The following is a 14700-nucleotide window of genomic DNA, read 5'->3' as shown; positions in this document are numbered from 1 at the left end:
CCTGCCCTTAGGACTTGCCATCCATACAGGTCACAGGCTTCCTGTCTGACACAGAAGTTTGCTCCCCTGCCCCCCTTGTAAGACCCTCCTCAGAGCCTCAGTTCTTTATACCCCAGACAGCTGGCTATACATGAGCAATATTGATCCCACTCACACAAGATGTTTCAGAATAAGCAAATCTAGAGACAAAGTGGTTTAGTGGCTGCCTAGAGCTGGGGAGATTGGGAAGAGATGGGGAGGGGCGCTTGGGTGGCTCAGTTGTTAAGCATTTGCTTTCGGCTCAGGTCATGGTCCCACGGTCCTGGGATTGAGACCCCCGCATCGGTGGGGAAGCCTGCTTCTCCCTCTTCCTCTCCCACTCCTTGTGTTCCCTTTCTTGCTGTCTCTCTCCATCACATAAATATCTTTTAAAAAGAAAAAAATGGGGGGTATCTGCTAGAAGGTATTGGGGTTTCTTCTCAGGGTGTCAAAAATGTTACAAAATTGTGATCGTTGCACAACTCTGTGAATAAACTAAAAACCACTGAATTGTACAATTTAAATGGGTAAACTGAATTATGTCTCAATATGTTGCCAACAAAAATAAAAAAACAAGCAGACCAACTAACCAGAAGCTGAAGCTCCAAGTTCTGATGTCTCCTGTGGGGACCTGATGAAAGGGAAAAGCAGCATCTGAAGGTCTGGCCGCGGGGGCGACAATCCAGCCCCAGGGGGGACGTGCAGTGTGGTTTGACCACTGTTCATCGGAAGCCCCTTCTCACGCTTGGGAACTCCACACAAATCACGAAAGGAGACAGAACTCACCTCCCACCACATAGGACCAGACACTTGGCTTTCCCAGCTATCTCCTTGTAGTCCTATAACCAAGGCTTAGCTAATCAAATGCCTCTGCCAGGAATTTCTCAGTCAACAGCAAAGCAGGAAGGAAAGCACACTACCTCTGGTGGCAGCTGGGACAGCTTCAGCATACTCTGGTTCCCAGGTAGAATTTAAGGTGCTCTTAATGGCTCAGACTTACCTGCCAACCACTGTTCCTCTTTTTTTTTTTTTTTTTTAAGATTTTATTTATTTATTTATTTGACAGAGATGAGAGGCAGGCAGAGAGAGAGGGGGAAGCAGGCTCCCTGCAGAGCAGAGAACCCGATGTGGGGCTCGATCCCAGGACCTTGGGATCACGACCTGAGCTGAAGGCAGAGGCTTAACCCGCTGAGCCACCCAGGCACCCTCCTCTTGTTTTCTAACTTGTGTTTCTGTGAGCCCAAGAGTTCAATAGTCTTTCTGCTTTTATCAGCCAGAATCTGCTCTTTGGCTCTAACAGAGGATTGGCACATGTGACATCAGGGACCCTGTAGCACTGGATCCCTCTGGGCAAGGCAAACTATCCTGGTAGCTTCACTCCTCAGCTTACAGTCACCGGGAGACAAGCACCGTATGTGCATCTCACATTTCAGTCATCAGTTACAGCTTTTCCCCCATTCGAGAAGCATCAAACCTTAGAAGTCCTAGCTTCTAATTCTCTTTCTTTTCCTGATAGCTGCTTTTTAGATATCTTTCAAACATCCTTTAATTTCTTTTTTTTTTTTTTAAGATTTTATTTATTTGACAGAGATCACAAGTAGGCAAAGAGACAGGCAGAGAGAGAGGGAGGAAGCAGACTCCCTGCTGAGCAGAGAGCCTGATGTGGGGCTCGATCCGCGAACCCTGAGATCGAAGGCAGAGGCTTAACCCATTGAGCCACCCAGGTGCCCCAAACATCCTTTAATTTCTTATGATTTATCAATTAAAAAAAAATCTGCCCAATATGGGGCTCGAGTTCATGACCCTGAGATCAAGAGTCACTTGGTCTACCGACTGAGCCCACCATCAAACCCATTTAGAATTAACTGGGCTTTCTGAGGCTTAGGGTTTATGAATTTCAATGCTACAAAATTCCCAGCATCTTTAAAATATTCCCTCCTCTGGAATTCTGACTGTATGGATCACATTAGTCTATCTCCCAAGTTTTGTTTTCTCCATGTTTTTTCACCTCTTTTCCTCGGTTTCCATTTCTCTACATCCCTGTGTTCCATCTGTGTACCTTCAGATCTACTTCCAGTTCATTCTTCTTTTAGGTATGTCTCATCTGTTGTTTAACCATAAGGTTTCTAACTGCAAATGGTATACTGTTAATTTTTAAAAGCTTTACTTTTTTATCAAACCAATTTGGTCCTTTTGTTTATTTATTTATTAAAAGATTAAAAAAAATTTATTTGACAAACAGGTCACAAGTAGGCAGAGAGGCAGGCAGAGAGAGAGGAGGAGGCAGGCTCCCTGCTGAGCAGAGAGCCCGATGTGAGGCTCAATCCCAGGACCCTGGGATCATGACCTGAGCCGAAGGCAGAGGCCTTAACCACTGAGCCACCCAGGTGCCCCCCAATTTGGTCCTTTTAAATGTTCTTTTTTTTAGTCATACTTTTTCTTTAAATACGAGCAAGATATTTTGTATTTTGTACTTTTAAAAGTTTACTTATTTTATAGAGAAAGAGAGAAGGGGCAGAGGGAGAGGGAGAGATTCTCCAGCAGACTCCCTGGTGAATGAGGAGCAGGACACAGGGTTCGATCCCACAACCCTGAGATCATGACCTGAGCCAAAAGCAAGAGTTGGACATTTAACATCCTGAGCCAAATGTTCCTATGTTTTGTATTTCATATTTCTAACAGGTTTTTGCTGGTCTGATTCTGTTGTGTATTTTTTCTAATGACTCTTAGTCATGGTGATTTCTTTCCTTGTGTGGCTTTGTATTTTCACTGAAAGCACACATTTCTTCAAATTTTATCTTAAGAAACTCCCTGAGGTTTGGGTTTAAAATACAAACCTCAAGAGAAGATTATACTTGCTTCTGCTAGGTGCCTGGGAGCACTACCAACCTGAGACCACTTCAAACTAAACTATTAGCTTGAGGATTTTCCAGTCTACACAGGTAGTCTGAACTCTAGACCCAAACAGTACTAGGAGCCGGCTGTGGTTACACATTACTGGATAAAACTCTGTGCTCACCCCCTACCTCTCCTTATATCCAAAACCAAAGCTAAGAAGGTGAGTTGTGGGAGTGGTTTGCTCTTCCAATGACTATGTTTTTTGAGGTTTAAGTAGGAGGGATCTCTGGTCTGACTTCCTTCTTTGTGGGAGCCTTCTTTGTTCATAGCCAGCTGCACTAGTGGCCCACTGAAACAATTGTTCTAGGCCACTCACAGACCCCACCAAAAAAGCAGAAAAAAAAGAAGAGTGACAGGAATGTTTATGAATTGGCTCTTAAATAAAGTCCCAGCTCTAGGAACCATCCACAGACTTCATGACCTTCACCAGCCTTAAGATCACTCACTGGCCTGTTCTCTTCTGTACCACAATCATTGGTCTAAAGCAAGGATGGGAGGACATGAGGACACGAGGAACCAGATCCAAACAGAGAAGTGTGGCATAGCACAAGGCTGAGTTGCTCTTCTTGTCCAACCCTGGAGCAGTCCAAGAGCACACAGCACAAGGCTGAGTTGCTCTTCGTCTTGTTCAACCCTAGAGCAGTCCAAGAGCCCTCTAGTCGTCGTCTTTGAGCCAACCTAGCTTAAGGGCTAAGATTCTTGCCCTTGGATGGAAAAGAACCAGAACAGGCCAAGCCAAAGTCTGTCCCCACAGATCCATTTCTCACTGGGCTCACAGTGGCAGAGCTCAGGACAGTTCCTTATTACTCTTTGCTCAAGGGGAGATGTCTCCGGTCCTTGCCTGCGTTTCGGCGCCTCTTTCGACTTAAAAAACTCTCTAGCTTCTTGCTGCGTTTCAGCTCCTTGAACTTCTCAGCTAGGACCAACTGGCGCTGCTCAGCTAGAGGACAGGGAGAAAGAAGGCTGGTAAGCAAAGGAGGAGGCACCCTTCCCCTTCCCCAGGTCTATACCTCTCAACCACTATGCTGGCATGCATAACTTGCTGGAGTTCACAGGCGTGTGCAGCACGTGAACTTGTTCTAGGATCCTCTGCTTTATCTATTACACCAACTGTGAGTTCCTTCTCTATGCCTGGTGTAGCATATGGAGGGGAGGCAGGAGAGAGATAAAAGCAACCCTCCTTGCTCGCAATCTATACTTAGGGATATGAGAATAGTTACAAATAACTCCTGCCTACCACCTCTTCTTTCCTCCAACTTCCCATGACATCCTGCCTTCTGGCCTCCCTTAGGGAGCTCACAGACTTCCAACACAGCATGCTGCCTCTATGGCCGCCCAAGCCCATCCTTGCAACCAGCCTGAGATAGCTGTGCTCCACTCACATTTCTTCAGGAAGTATGGCCGCTGGCCCTGCTGGGCCCGAGCCCTCTGCTCCTGCTTCAGGGCCAGGCGCAGCTCCTGTTGCCGCTTGCGTTCCTGCTGTGCCCGTTCTTGCTGCTCCTGAGAAGCAAAGAGGAGGTGGGTGAGATGGGTGGGCAGGAGGACCTGGGAGCCACCCCCCACTGCCTCGAGCTGCTCTCACCGCCCACCTGCAGTCTGAGCCACTCACCATCCTCTGAAGCAGCTGCTGCAGTTTCTCCTGCTCCTGCCCAGAACGGTGCTTCTTCAACTGCTTTTTCACCAGCTCCACAGGGCAAAAGGGACACGATGGTTAGCAGTCTGTACCTGTCAACTGAAATTCTGTGCCAAGCATTATTCTGAGAGGTTCACATATGCTAATGCAAATGACACACTGAGATACGCATTATTATTACCTCTTCTTATGATTAGAAAACTGTGAAGTAAAGGAACCTGCCAATGGTCACACAGCTAGTCAACTAATGAGCCAGGATTTGAAAACAGAAAGGGAAGCTAATCAGTTAAGGAGAAATAAATCTTCCCACCCTCTGCCTGACTCTCTAACCTGTCCCTTAGTTTCCTACCCTTCGGAATCCCCATGAGCCCGTCTCATGTTCCAAACCTCTTTCTCTTTGGCTCGGATGTCATTGAGGAATTCATAGGTTTTGTCAAACACCTCAGGATTATATTCTCCTGAAAGATCGTCAAAGCGGGGATCCCGGGCTACCTTTGAAGAAAACAAGAGTATAAAAGAACTGTTCCTTCTCCCCTGAGACACTTCTTCCTGCTTCTTCCTCACCTTCTTACTGATGGGGACAACTTGACGCAAAAATGGCACCCGGACCTTGGCTGACATTTCCAGAGGCCTATGGAGAAATTAAAGGACAAGTCTAGGGTCTCCAGTCTTTTTTTTTTTTTTAAGATTTTATTTTCTTATTTTTTTTATTTTTTGAGAAAGAGAGAAAGAGAGAATGTGTGTGAGGAGGGGGCAGAGGGAGAGGAAAAGGATCTTAAGCAGGCTCTACGACCAGTGTGAGAGCCTGATGCAGGGCTCAATCTCATGACCCTGAGATCATGACCTGGGCCAAAATCAAGAGTTGGGCGCTTAACTGACTGAGCCACCCAGGTGCCCCAGATTTTATTTTTTTGTTTAGATTTTATTTAAGTATTTGGGAGAGAGTGAGTGAGAGAGCACAAGCAGGGGAGAGGGAGAAGGAAGCTCCCCACCAAGCAGAGAACCCAATGTGAGGCTAGATCCCAAGGCAATGGGATCATGACCTGAGCCAAAGGCAGACACTTAACTGACTGAGCCACCCAGGCACGCCCCCTAGATTTTATTTTTAAGTAATCTCCACACCCAATGTGGGGCTCGAACTCACAACCCTGAGATCAAGAGTCACATGCTCGGGGCGCCTGGGTGGCTCAGTGGGTTGGGCCTCTGCCTTCGGCTCAGGTCATGATCCCAGGGGCCTGGGATCGAGTCCCGCATGGGGCTCTCTGCTCAGTAGGGAGCCTGCTTCTCCTCATCTCTCTCTCTGTCTGTCTCTCTGCCTGTCTCTCTGCCTATTTGTGATCTCTCTCTCTGTCAAATAAATAAATAAAATCTTTAAAAAAAAAAAAAGAGTCACATGCTCTTGGGGAGGTCAAGAGTCACAAGGCTCCCCAGCATTTCCAATTGTGATCAAAGGCCTCCCACCTAAGAATTCAGACACCTACTCAAGGTCCCAGGTATGCTCCACTTCCTTGAGCAGGCCTTGCTCCTCACCTGTGCTTATCTGCAACACATGCATTTTGGACACGTGGTCTAGAACCTTGCTTCTTAGAACTGTTTCCAGCTGCCAACTGTTTGTATGTCTCAGTCCCCACTTGGCTCTGCAATTCCAACAGCTCTTCAAATGACATGTTAGATGTGTCTGTGGAAGGAGAGGTGAGGACATGACTCAGCACAGCCTCTCCCAGCTGCAGAGACCTCATCCCACCCTCTTTCCTTAGGTAGCTAACCGTTTCCAACATCCCCATCAGACCAATCACTACAGGCCCCAAGCAGCACAGATCGTAATGGTGCTACCTCAACACCTAACTTCCCAAACACTCCAGCCACCTGGGGCCTCACCTGGCTAAGAACTCTAAGGCCGGAGGTGGGTCAAGCCACAGTCTCTTCTTTTTCATCTCTTTTGAATCATGCCTCCACAGGCTTCCCCACAGGGTGTGCCTCCCTTGCTCAGTGACCACTGCCAGCGCTTGGCTTCATATTCTCAGCACCTCTTACCTTAGCTAGTGCTCTTATCTTCTAAATCCAGCGCCTTAGACCACTCGGCCACGCTACCGCCCAAGTGCTCTCATCTTCTAATTGGTCTCCCAACCTCTGTCTCCTCCCAAAGCTAGGTTTTCCAGTTCAGGTTTGACAGGGGCATCTAAAATGCAAAGCTGATCTCATCACGCCCACCTCTTTGCCACACATATACCCTATGGATCACACCAGTCCAGAACTCAAAACTCCTTAATGGGTTCCTCTTGATCAGAGTAAAAGCTACAGGCCTTGTAATAGTTTGAAAGCCCCCCTTGTGACCTCTAATCTCACGTCCTAGTAATCTCTTTCCCACTCCTCTCCAGTCACTGGTCTAGCAGTTCCTGAGCAAAAAGGTCTACGTTCCTGCCTCAGTTCCTCTGCATTTGATATTGCCTCTGCTTGGGAGATTTCTACAAATATATTTAGTGTTTGCTCCCTTAGCTCCTTCAAACTGTTGCTCAAACGTCCTCTACTCAGCGAGACCTTCTCTATCTCCAAAACCCTTATAAACCTTTTTAAAAACTGAGATATACTTCACATATCATAGATTCACCCTTAAAAACACACAGTCCCATACTCTGTTGCTTTTAACGTTATTTTTTATTTATTTATTTATTTATCTATTTATTTTTTGGTCACCCTTTCTAAAAGGTAAGTTCCATGAGAACGGGACTTCTTTTTAAAATTTTAAGTAATTTCTATACCCAATGCGGAGCTTGAACTGACAACTCCAAGATCTTGCTCTACCCATTGAGCCAGCCAGGCGCCCCAGAACAGTTTCTGTTTGCTTTATTCACCGATGTAACTACAGCAGCTAGAACGGCATTTGGAACAGGTCCACAGAGTGGATGTTCACCAAATGTTTTTGAAATTGGTGAAACTGACCTACTGACCCCTCCCCAGCAACCCATGCGTCTCCTGATCGTACTTTTACACACGCGTCTTCTCCCTGCGGAAAACCCGCATCCTCCTTGTCAGAAACTGCCCGGGATCTGCTAACCCAGGAAGCGCCCCCTCACATCCCAAAGCGTCGGCGGCGATCTCTACAGCGGCTCCTTCAGAGAACTTCGCAGTCTCACGGTGACTGCACCGCCCCCTGGCCTTCTCCCCGCCGCCGGCGCCCCGCTGTCCCTCGGCCCGGCACCGGGCCCTCACCCTTCCGCAGGCCCCCGGCGTCCTCCCCGCCGCCCCGGCCACCGCGAGGAGGCCCGGCGGCCGCCGCCACGCTGGCACAGTCCCTCGGCATCGGCTCGCGGGACACGCCGGCTCCGAAATGGACTACTTCCGCCCCAACGGCTCCCACCCCGCCCCTTCCGGCCTCACCCGGAGGCCGCGTCTGCGCAACTCGTTGGTTGAAAGGGGCGGACCTTCGGGCCGGTGGGCGCCGCTCGAGATAATGTTGCGGTATTTTTGTCGCGTGGCGTTGAACTCCGCGCTCAAAAGGCACAAGGTCTGGGCCTTGGTGGTTTTTGGTTTCCTTTTGCTCATGGCGGAGAAGCTAGAACCTCAGGACCCTACCCCTTTGCAAGCTTCTGTCATCCACCCCCACCCATCGCACTTCACAAAACAGATCACACTTTTGGAGATTTTTAATTCATTTTTATAAAATCTGAGCTGGCTGGGAGCGTCAGGGAACAGCAACAGCTCAGGGAAGGGTGGGATTATCTGCTGGTCCTCGCCTCCCCAGGTCAGGGAGAAGGAGGTTTCATGGCAACAGTTGCAACTCCTCTCAGTTCCCAATGGATGCTCATGGCTCAAGCGGGGGAGGGGGTGGAAACAAGGGTCGGGGGGGAAGCTCCTGAGGCTCAGACACTGCTTGCTTCTCCCTTATCCCCATTTCCTTCGCTTCCCAGCAGAGCCTGGCTGGCCTGGGGCAGAGCAGAGGCCCAGGAGCAGTTGGAAGGAGGTGTATGGGACAGAGCACCAAGGGGAAGGGGCCCTCGGCCCAAGGGGGAAGGGATCTCGCCCTCCCCCCTACAGCTCCCCACTGAGTTCACAGCACAGGAAACACCTCTAGTCCAACAACTCCACGCAGAGGTATACCGAGTCCAGGGTCCAAAGGGGCAGGCAGGTGAGGGATGGGAAGGGGCAGTGAAGACAATAGCAGGCTCAGGAAGGGAGGCGGCAGCAACTTTCTCCTACCCATGGGAGGAGACGATGGGGCGACTGATATTGCTGTTGGTGGTCATGGCATTCAGCTCCCACCTGGAAGGCCAACAATGACAGGCAGAAAGAACAGCTGGGAGAGCCTCCACCCTCAAGGCCAGAATTGCTCAAAGCTATGAACACATCATCAGTCCCTTCAACATCCTAAAGCTCAACCACCCACAGCCACCTACCTTCTTAGGACCTTACTAAGAAGTTCAACAATCGGGCCCCACCCACCACCAAATCCAGTATCACCCACTCCTCCACCTGCAAGTTCATGTAGACTTCCTCTCTATGTTTATATAAGTACGTTTGTGCCCAACACCTGGAAAAAAACATCTGTGTACACAGCTCAGTAAATTTCCCAACCTACCTTTCATCCTCTGCTCAGATCCAACCAGGAATGCCTGTTTTTGCTCTCCACTCCTATCCTTTTTAAGGGCCTGACTCAGCTCTCCTGGGCTTCTAGAAGCCTTCCCCACCCCTCTCACCACATAAAAATCAAATCCCTTTTTGACAATTCTATCACTCTACAAAGATGTACCAAGTACCTCCTTATGCCTTGCACACTGTGTCACTTAATGCTGAACACACACCCTCTCAACTTAAACTTATCTGATACAAGGAGAGGGAAGTGTCCAGAATGACCCAGAAAAAAAACACAATATACACCAATAACTTTTGGTGCTTGATTTGGACCTAAGAATGGGATTCAAAGGTAAGTACCTAGGAAGGACCACCCTTAACTCTGTAACTAGTGTGATCCAGAGATTCCTAAACTTGTTGGTACTTTGCAGCTAACTTTGAAGACTGAATCAAACTTTCTCAGCATGTTAAAAAAAAAAAAAAAAAAAACACCAAATAGGCTCGGGACTCAAGAAGTGATGCTGCTGAGCTTGGTTTGAAACACCTGATTTTTTCCCCCCTATTATTTACCCACCTGATAATTTCCAATCTCCTTCCCTCTCACTCTCCACAAGTACACTACATCTCCAGCAGAACAGAAACCTCTCTCCCCTCCACACTGAGGCCAAGCTCACCACATCATGCCTGTGCTGCCTGCTCACCCTCAACCAAGCCCTCCTCCCAACCACTCACTGTACCTGATGTCATGGGGCAAACAGGACTGGTCCAGGTTATACTGAATCACGGCCAGTTTACAAAGAGTCTTCAGACTAGGGCCTTTGAAGAAGTCAGGGAGAGGGAGATGGTCAGAGCCAAGGAAAGGGTTCGTTCCTTAATGTCACCACCCAAAGCCAGGGACCTGAAGCAGCAGCACTCTGGGAATACGTGTACTTACTAAAATCCAAAATGTGTAAGTCAGAATGATCTATCAGGTCAAATTCATCTCCCAGACCTTCCTCAGGAGATGGACTGTTGGGATCAAAAAGAAATGAACAAAGGAAGAAAGACTATCTATGAGACCCTGTCGCTCAAATGCCTCCCATGCAGTCACAGACTTGGGCCCTTCCCTGAGGCCTCCCTGCTTTCCTCCTAACCTGGTACCCCCAAAGAGAACAATCTTGTCACCAACGATACAGCAGCACTGGCGCCGGCGGGGACATGGCCCCTTCCCCTTCGGTTCAATCTTCTTCCAGGTAAAGGACACTGAAGAGAAGTTGATATGGAGGTTGAATACCTACCCAGTCCAGATATCCTCTCCACCCCGACTCTCGCAGGATTTCTCCCCTCCCCCATCAATTGCTCCTCATTTTCCCCATAAAGGCAGTGCTCTGTACCAGGGTTAAACTTCCAGAGGTCATGGAAGTGCCGGTTCAGCCTCGCATTATAGCCACCAAAGATGTACAGCTCCCCATTGTAGCCAACTGGAAGGAGAGAGGAATGTGGAGTGTGAGGACAGAGGGCGGGAAGGGGGACCCCACAGGGACCAACAGACACTCACAGGCTGAGTGGCTCCGACGGCCCTCAGGCAGCACCGGAGTTGGGGGACAGTCCAGCCAGGCCTCAGTCCTGGTGTCAAAGACACGGATGCGGTTGCAGTAAATCTCATTGTTGGAATGGAATGGCCCAAAGCGGTCGGCACGTCCCCCGAAGACATACATGTGACTGCCCAGCATTGTGGCCGAGTGGAAATCCCTCCAGCGTGCAGGGTTGCCCTGGGTAGGAGCAGAGAGATGAGAGGGAGGGGGTCAACATGGAGCCTAGGAGGGGATCTGTTCTCACTGAGCTTCCTATGATTTCTTCAACTAAGGGTAAGGATCTGGGAGAAAAAAGAAAGGGCAGACCTTTGTACAGATAAGGGTCCATGTCATGGTGCTGGTATCCAGCTTGTGAATGTCATTGGAAAAGCAGTCCGCCTGAGTGGGAAGAGAAAGGAAGTGAAGAAAGGAATAAAAGATGGGATCAGTGGTCACTCTCTGACCCTCCACCTGTCCCCCTCAAGACCTTTGAAGAAGTCAAAACCTATCCCGCCACCCTCAATTTCCCTTTCTCCTTCTCATTCCCACACTAAACCTCTACTTTCCTGCCAGACGTACCAGCTGCTCATAGCCCCCGAAAATGTACATGGTCTTGCCCAGGACACAAGCTGAATGTCCATCCCGGGCTCCAGGAACTGTTCCCGACACTCGGGGTGTGGACCACTTGTGAGTATCTGAAAGAGAGGAGAGGCGCCAGGTAAGCAACCTGACACCTCCTCCTAGACTCTGGGGTGCCCTATTCCCAGATGCCCCAGCCCACCTCTGTCCCCACCCACTTCCCTGAGGCATCATTTGGCAAAACACAGCCTCCCTGAGACCCATACTCACTGACATCAAAGGCATAAAGCACATTGCAGGCTCCTTCGGTGTCATTCCGCCCGCCCCAAAGGAAGACCATGTCGTCGATGAGGACGGTTGAGTGTCCATACCGCATGTAGGGTACCACAGGAGCCTGCCCACGGATAGCAGGCCTCACTGGGGGCAGCTTTGTCCAACGCAAGGACACTGTGGGCACAGTTCTGCTCAGCCCTGGAAAGCTCCCTCCCAGGCTGTCCACCTTTTCCCAAACCAGATATTCTTTCCCCTGTCCCCTTTGGCCATGGGTACCACCACCAAACCTGATTCAGCGACCCGTTCCCCTCCCTGATGTGGGTACCCAGGGATGGTCCCAGCCTCAGCTTACCTGCATTGAAAATGTGCACATCAATCTGACGCAGTGTTTCATAGTCTTCACCAGAGCAGTAACCCCCGAAGGAGTATACCCGGTGCCCAACAGCCACTGCAGCATGGTTCACCCTGCGGGGCCCGCCCTCCAGGTGCACTGTCCACCGTAACATCCCCTGGGTCACTGGTTACAGCAACATGCCCCCCCGGCACGGCCTGCTGCCTCTGCTACCTGCACACAAGTTAGGGCCACAGGCTCCTCAGGCAGGGCCTTTGTCTGGCTCACCGTGACTCTGCCCAGGACCAGCCCTTCACTCCAAGTGTCACCCTGATGGCCCTCCCACACCACCCGTCCAAAGCTCAGGTGGCTGGCCCTGGCCCAGGGGAGCGGCAGAGGTCAGGGAGTTTGCCCTGGCCCTGAGTTCTCCAACAGGGAAGAATGGGGCCACTCCCGACCTGATTGACAGCTCAGAATCTGCTGATCAAGGGCTCGGCACGGTCATCCTCATTTACTCATGGAGGCCCCATCGCGTCCCTGACCTGGCACAACCTCCAAGTGCCCCCCAACTCCCCCAACCCCCAACCCTCCTTCCCAAGGCAGTGCATTCTCTTGTCTCTCTGGCTCTGCTCCGCTTACTGCCACCTCTCTAAGAATCTCTGCTCTTTAAGGTGGGGAAAGGGATCTCAAAATACTCAGGACTATTAATAGCCCAGCCAACCCCAATCGGTCCACTGAAAGCTGGCATTGGTGCTTCAAAGCAGAAAAGCTTTTAGGCCTTTAGAGTGAAAATAGTCCCCCTATCCAGGACAGGGTGGGATTGATCCAGGGCAGGGACCTCCAGGGATGGTTAGTCCCTCATAGGGAACTCCTGCCAAGCTGAGCTGTGGTCATCAGGGTCATCCAGGGCCCCTCACAGGAACTCCAAGTTCCTTTGACAGCTGTGCCTGGTATCCTGCCAAAACTAGGAACTTAAGCCAGAAAGGTATGTGTCTGCTGGGGACTGAGGGGGTGGGGGAGAAGAGGAGGTGTTTTCCCCTCCTGCTACTTCCCCAACCCTGCTATTGTAAGGATAAACAAGCTATTTTAGCAGCTCTTTTCCCACCTGGATCCCTGAAATGGGGATGGGGTAGGGTTGCATTAGAAAAGAGAAAGGAGGGGTGCCTGGGTGGCTCAGTCAGTTAAGCATCTGCCTTTGGCTCAGGTCTTGGCTCAGGTCAGGATCTCCAGGTCCTGAGATACCCGGAGATAGAGTCCCACAGCTGGCTCCCTACTGCCTACTCAGCAGGGAGTCTGCTTCTTTCTCTCCCTCTGCCCCTCTCCCAGCTCATGCTCACACACTCTCTCTCATAAATAAATAAAATCTTTTAAAAAGAGAGAGACAGAAAGGAAACAAATAAAAAATGTCCTTGGGCAGGACAATAAATAGACCCAGGCATGACCTGCCAACCTAGTGATAATGAGTAGACTCTGTCAAACAAATGCTCCTCCAACTGGTATTGCCTTCGCTGGCAGGCACCTGCTGTGTTTGAGTGGATCATCTGCTCCCTGTTCAGGAAGTCCTGGCATAGGAAAGAGCCTGACAGAACCTCAGACACAGAGAAAGCAAGTAAGGGAGGCCCCTTGAAAGAAAGAGACACAGCTTTCAGCTGGCTTGCCTGCCCCCTCCCGCTTCAACCTCCCTCAACCCCCCATCCCTTGCTTTAAATAGCCAGCCTGCCAAACCTGAAATAGCCCCAGCAGGAAACCACTCTCACTTCATTATTCCTGTCTTCAATCCAACAGATCTTGGATCTGGGCTTTCGGGAGATAGAAGGTTGAAGGTTTTAGGAATTCGAGTCTTTCATTTTCCCTCATAGCTTCTACTTCCCCTTCAGCTATGTCAAGGTAAAGTAAGGAATTCACAGAAGAGAGAAGCAATTCCATCCAAAGGTGGACAGAATCGTAGCTTCTTCACAAGGAAAACTCAAACTCATGGAGAAAAGCCCCCACCATCTCAGGGTCTCCTGGATCCTTCATCACTGCTGCATTCTCCAGCTTCTTCCATTCTCTTCACGTACATACCCCCCTCTCTGGTCTCTTGCCATGTTCACTCCCCGTTTCTGGCCCTTCTTGATCTCCTGAGAGCTTTGCAGTTTTCTCCTTTTTCCTTCTCCCACCGCACCAAGCTCCACCCCGACAGCCCTCCATTTTCCCTGAGCCACCAAGGGAGAAAAAGCTAATATTCACTGACCCCTTTCGGCCAGGGATATTCCCACTCTACATGACGCTCTCCCTGTCTCCTTCCCGTCATCCCAACCTCTCCTCCCCAGAATACTAGACCCTCCCCCCACTTTTCTTCCATTATCCTCAGCTTCTCCTTCTCCTCATAGCCCAGTGTTTCTTCCAATTCCCTTCAGTGCCTCCGCCAGCCACCAGGTCTCCTCCATCGGTTTCCTCACCATCCTCCCCCAGCCCTTCTTTCCCCATTAACACTCTCCTTTCCCATCATCCCCCTAGTTCCCTCCCCACCCCCACCTCATTACTCTCAGGCCCCTCCCCCACGACTCCAGCTCCAGGAATGGGCGACCCTAGCCCCTCTAATATTCCTTGTCCCTTAACCCATCCCGGGCTACCTGCCAGGCCGGGCCGGGGCGGGGCCGCGGGTCCTCGCGCTGCCTGCAGTCTAGAACCCGTTGCGCGCCAACCGACACCTCGGTCCCCAACGAGATAAACACTGCCAGCCTCCGTCCTTCCGGCGGGCGGCCGTGTGCGCACGTGCAGTCAGAGCTAGGTTCCTGAAGCCTACCGGGACTTGTAGTCCACGGGTTTCCGGAGGGTCGTGAGGGGCCGAGGAGTAGGCAGGG

At 50.4% G+C, this 14700-nt stretch overlaps 1 protein-coding gene across 2 annotated transcripts; it reads right to left on the bottom strand.

The window, feature by feature from the left end:
* Positions 1-3260: 3260 nt before the first annotated feature.
* Positions 3261-14656, bottom strand: KLHDC3 (kelch domain containing 3). Of its 2 annotated transcripts, XM_059178022.1 has the most exons (15): positions 14470-14656; positions 11876-12088; positions 11521-11697; positions 11251-11366; positions 10999-11070; positions 10656-10869; positions 10492-10578; positions 10252-10360; positions 10053-10126; positions 6080-6227; positions 5114-5180; positions 4937-5041; positions 4526-4600; positions 4299-4416; positions 3261-3856 (listed from the first exon to the last, which is right to left on the bottom strand). In XM_059178022.1, exons 2-15 carry the CDS (start codon positions 12027-12029, stop codon positions 3720-3722), a joined length of 1653 nt encoding a protein of 550 aa, XP_059034005.1. In that variant the 5' UTR covers positions 12030-12088; positions 14470-14656; the 3' UTR covers positions 3261-3719. The 2 variants fall into 2 exon arrangements, with proteins under 2 accessions (XP_059034005.1, XP_059034004.1); XM_059178021.1 differs by lacking the exons at positions 3261-3856; positions 4299-4416; positions 4526-4600; ... (1 more) ...; positions 5114-5180; positions 6080-6227 and adding exons at positions 8179-8809; positions 9856-9934 and having other exon boundaries at positions 14470-14625.
* Positions 14657-14700: the final 44 nt, after the last annotated feature.

The sequence above is a fragment of the Mustela lutreola genome, chromosome 6 (genome assembly GCF_030435805.1).
Source record: "Mustela lutreola isolate mMusLut2 chromosome 6, mMusLut2.pri, whole genome shotgun sequence".
Lineage (NCBI taxonomy): Eukaryota > Metazoa > Chordata > Mammalia > Carnivora > Mustelidae > Mustela > Mustela lutreola.
The sequence above is the reverse complement of the archived record's forward strand: the minus strand, read 5'-3'. Positions and strand labels throughout refer to the sequence as shown.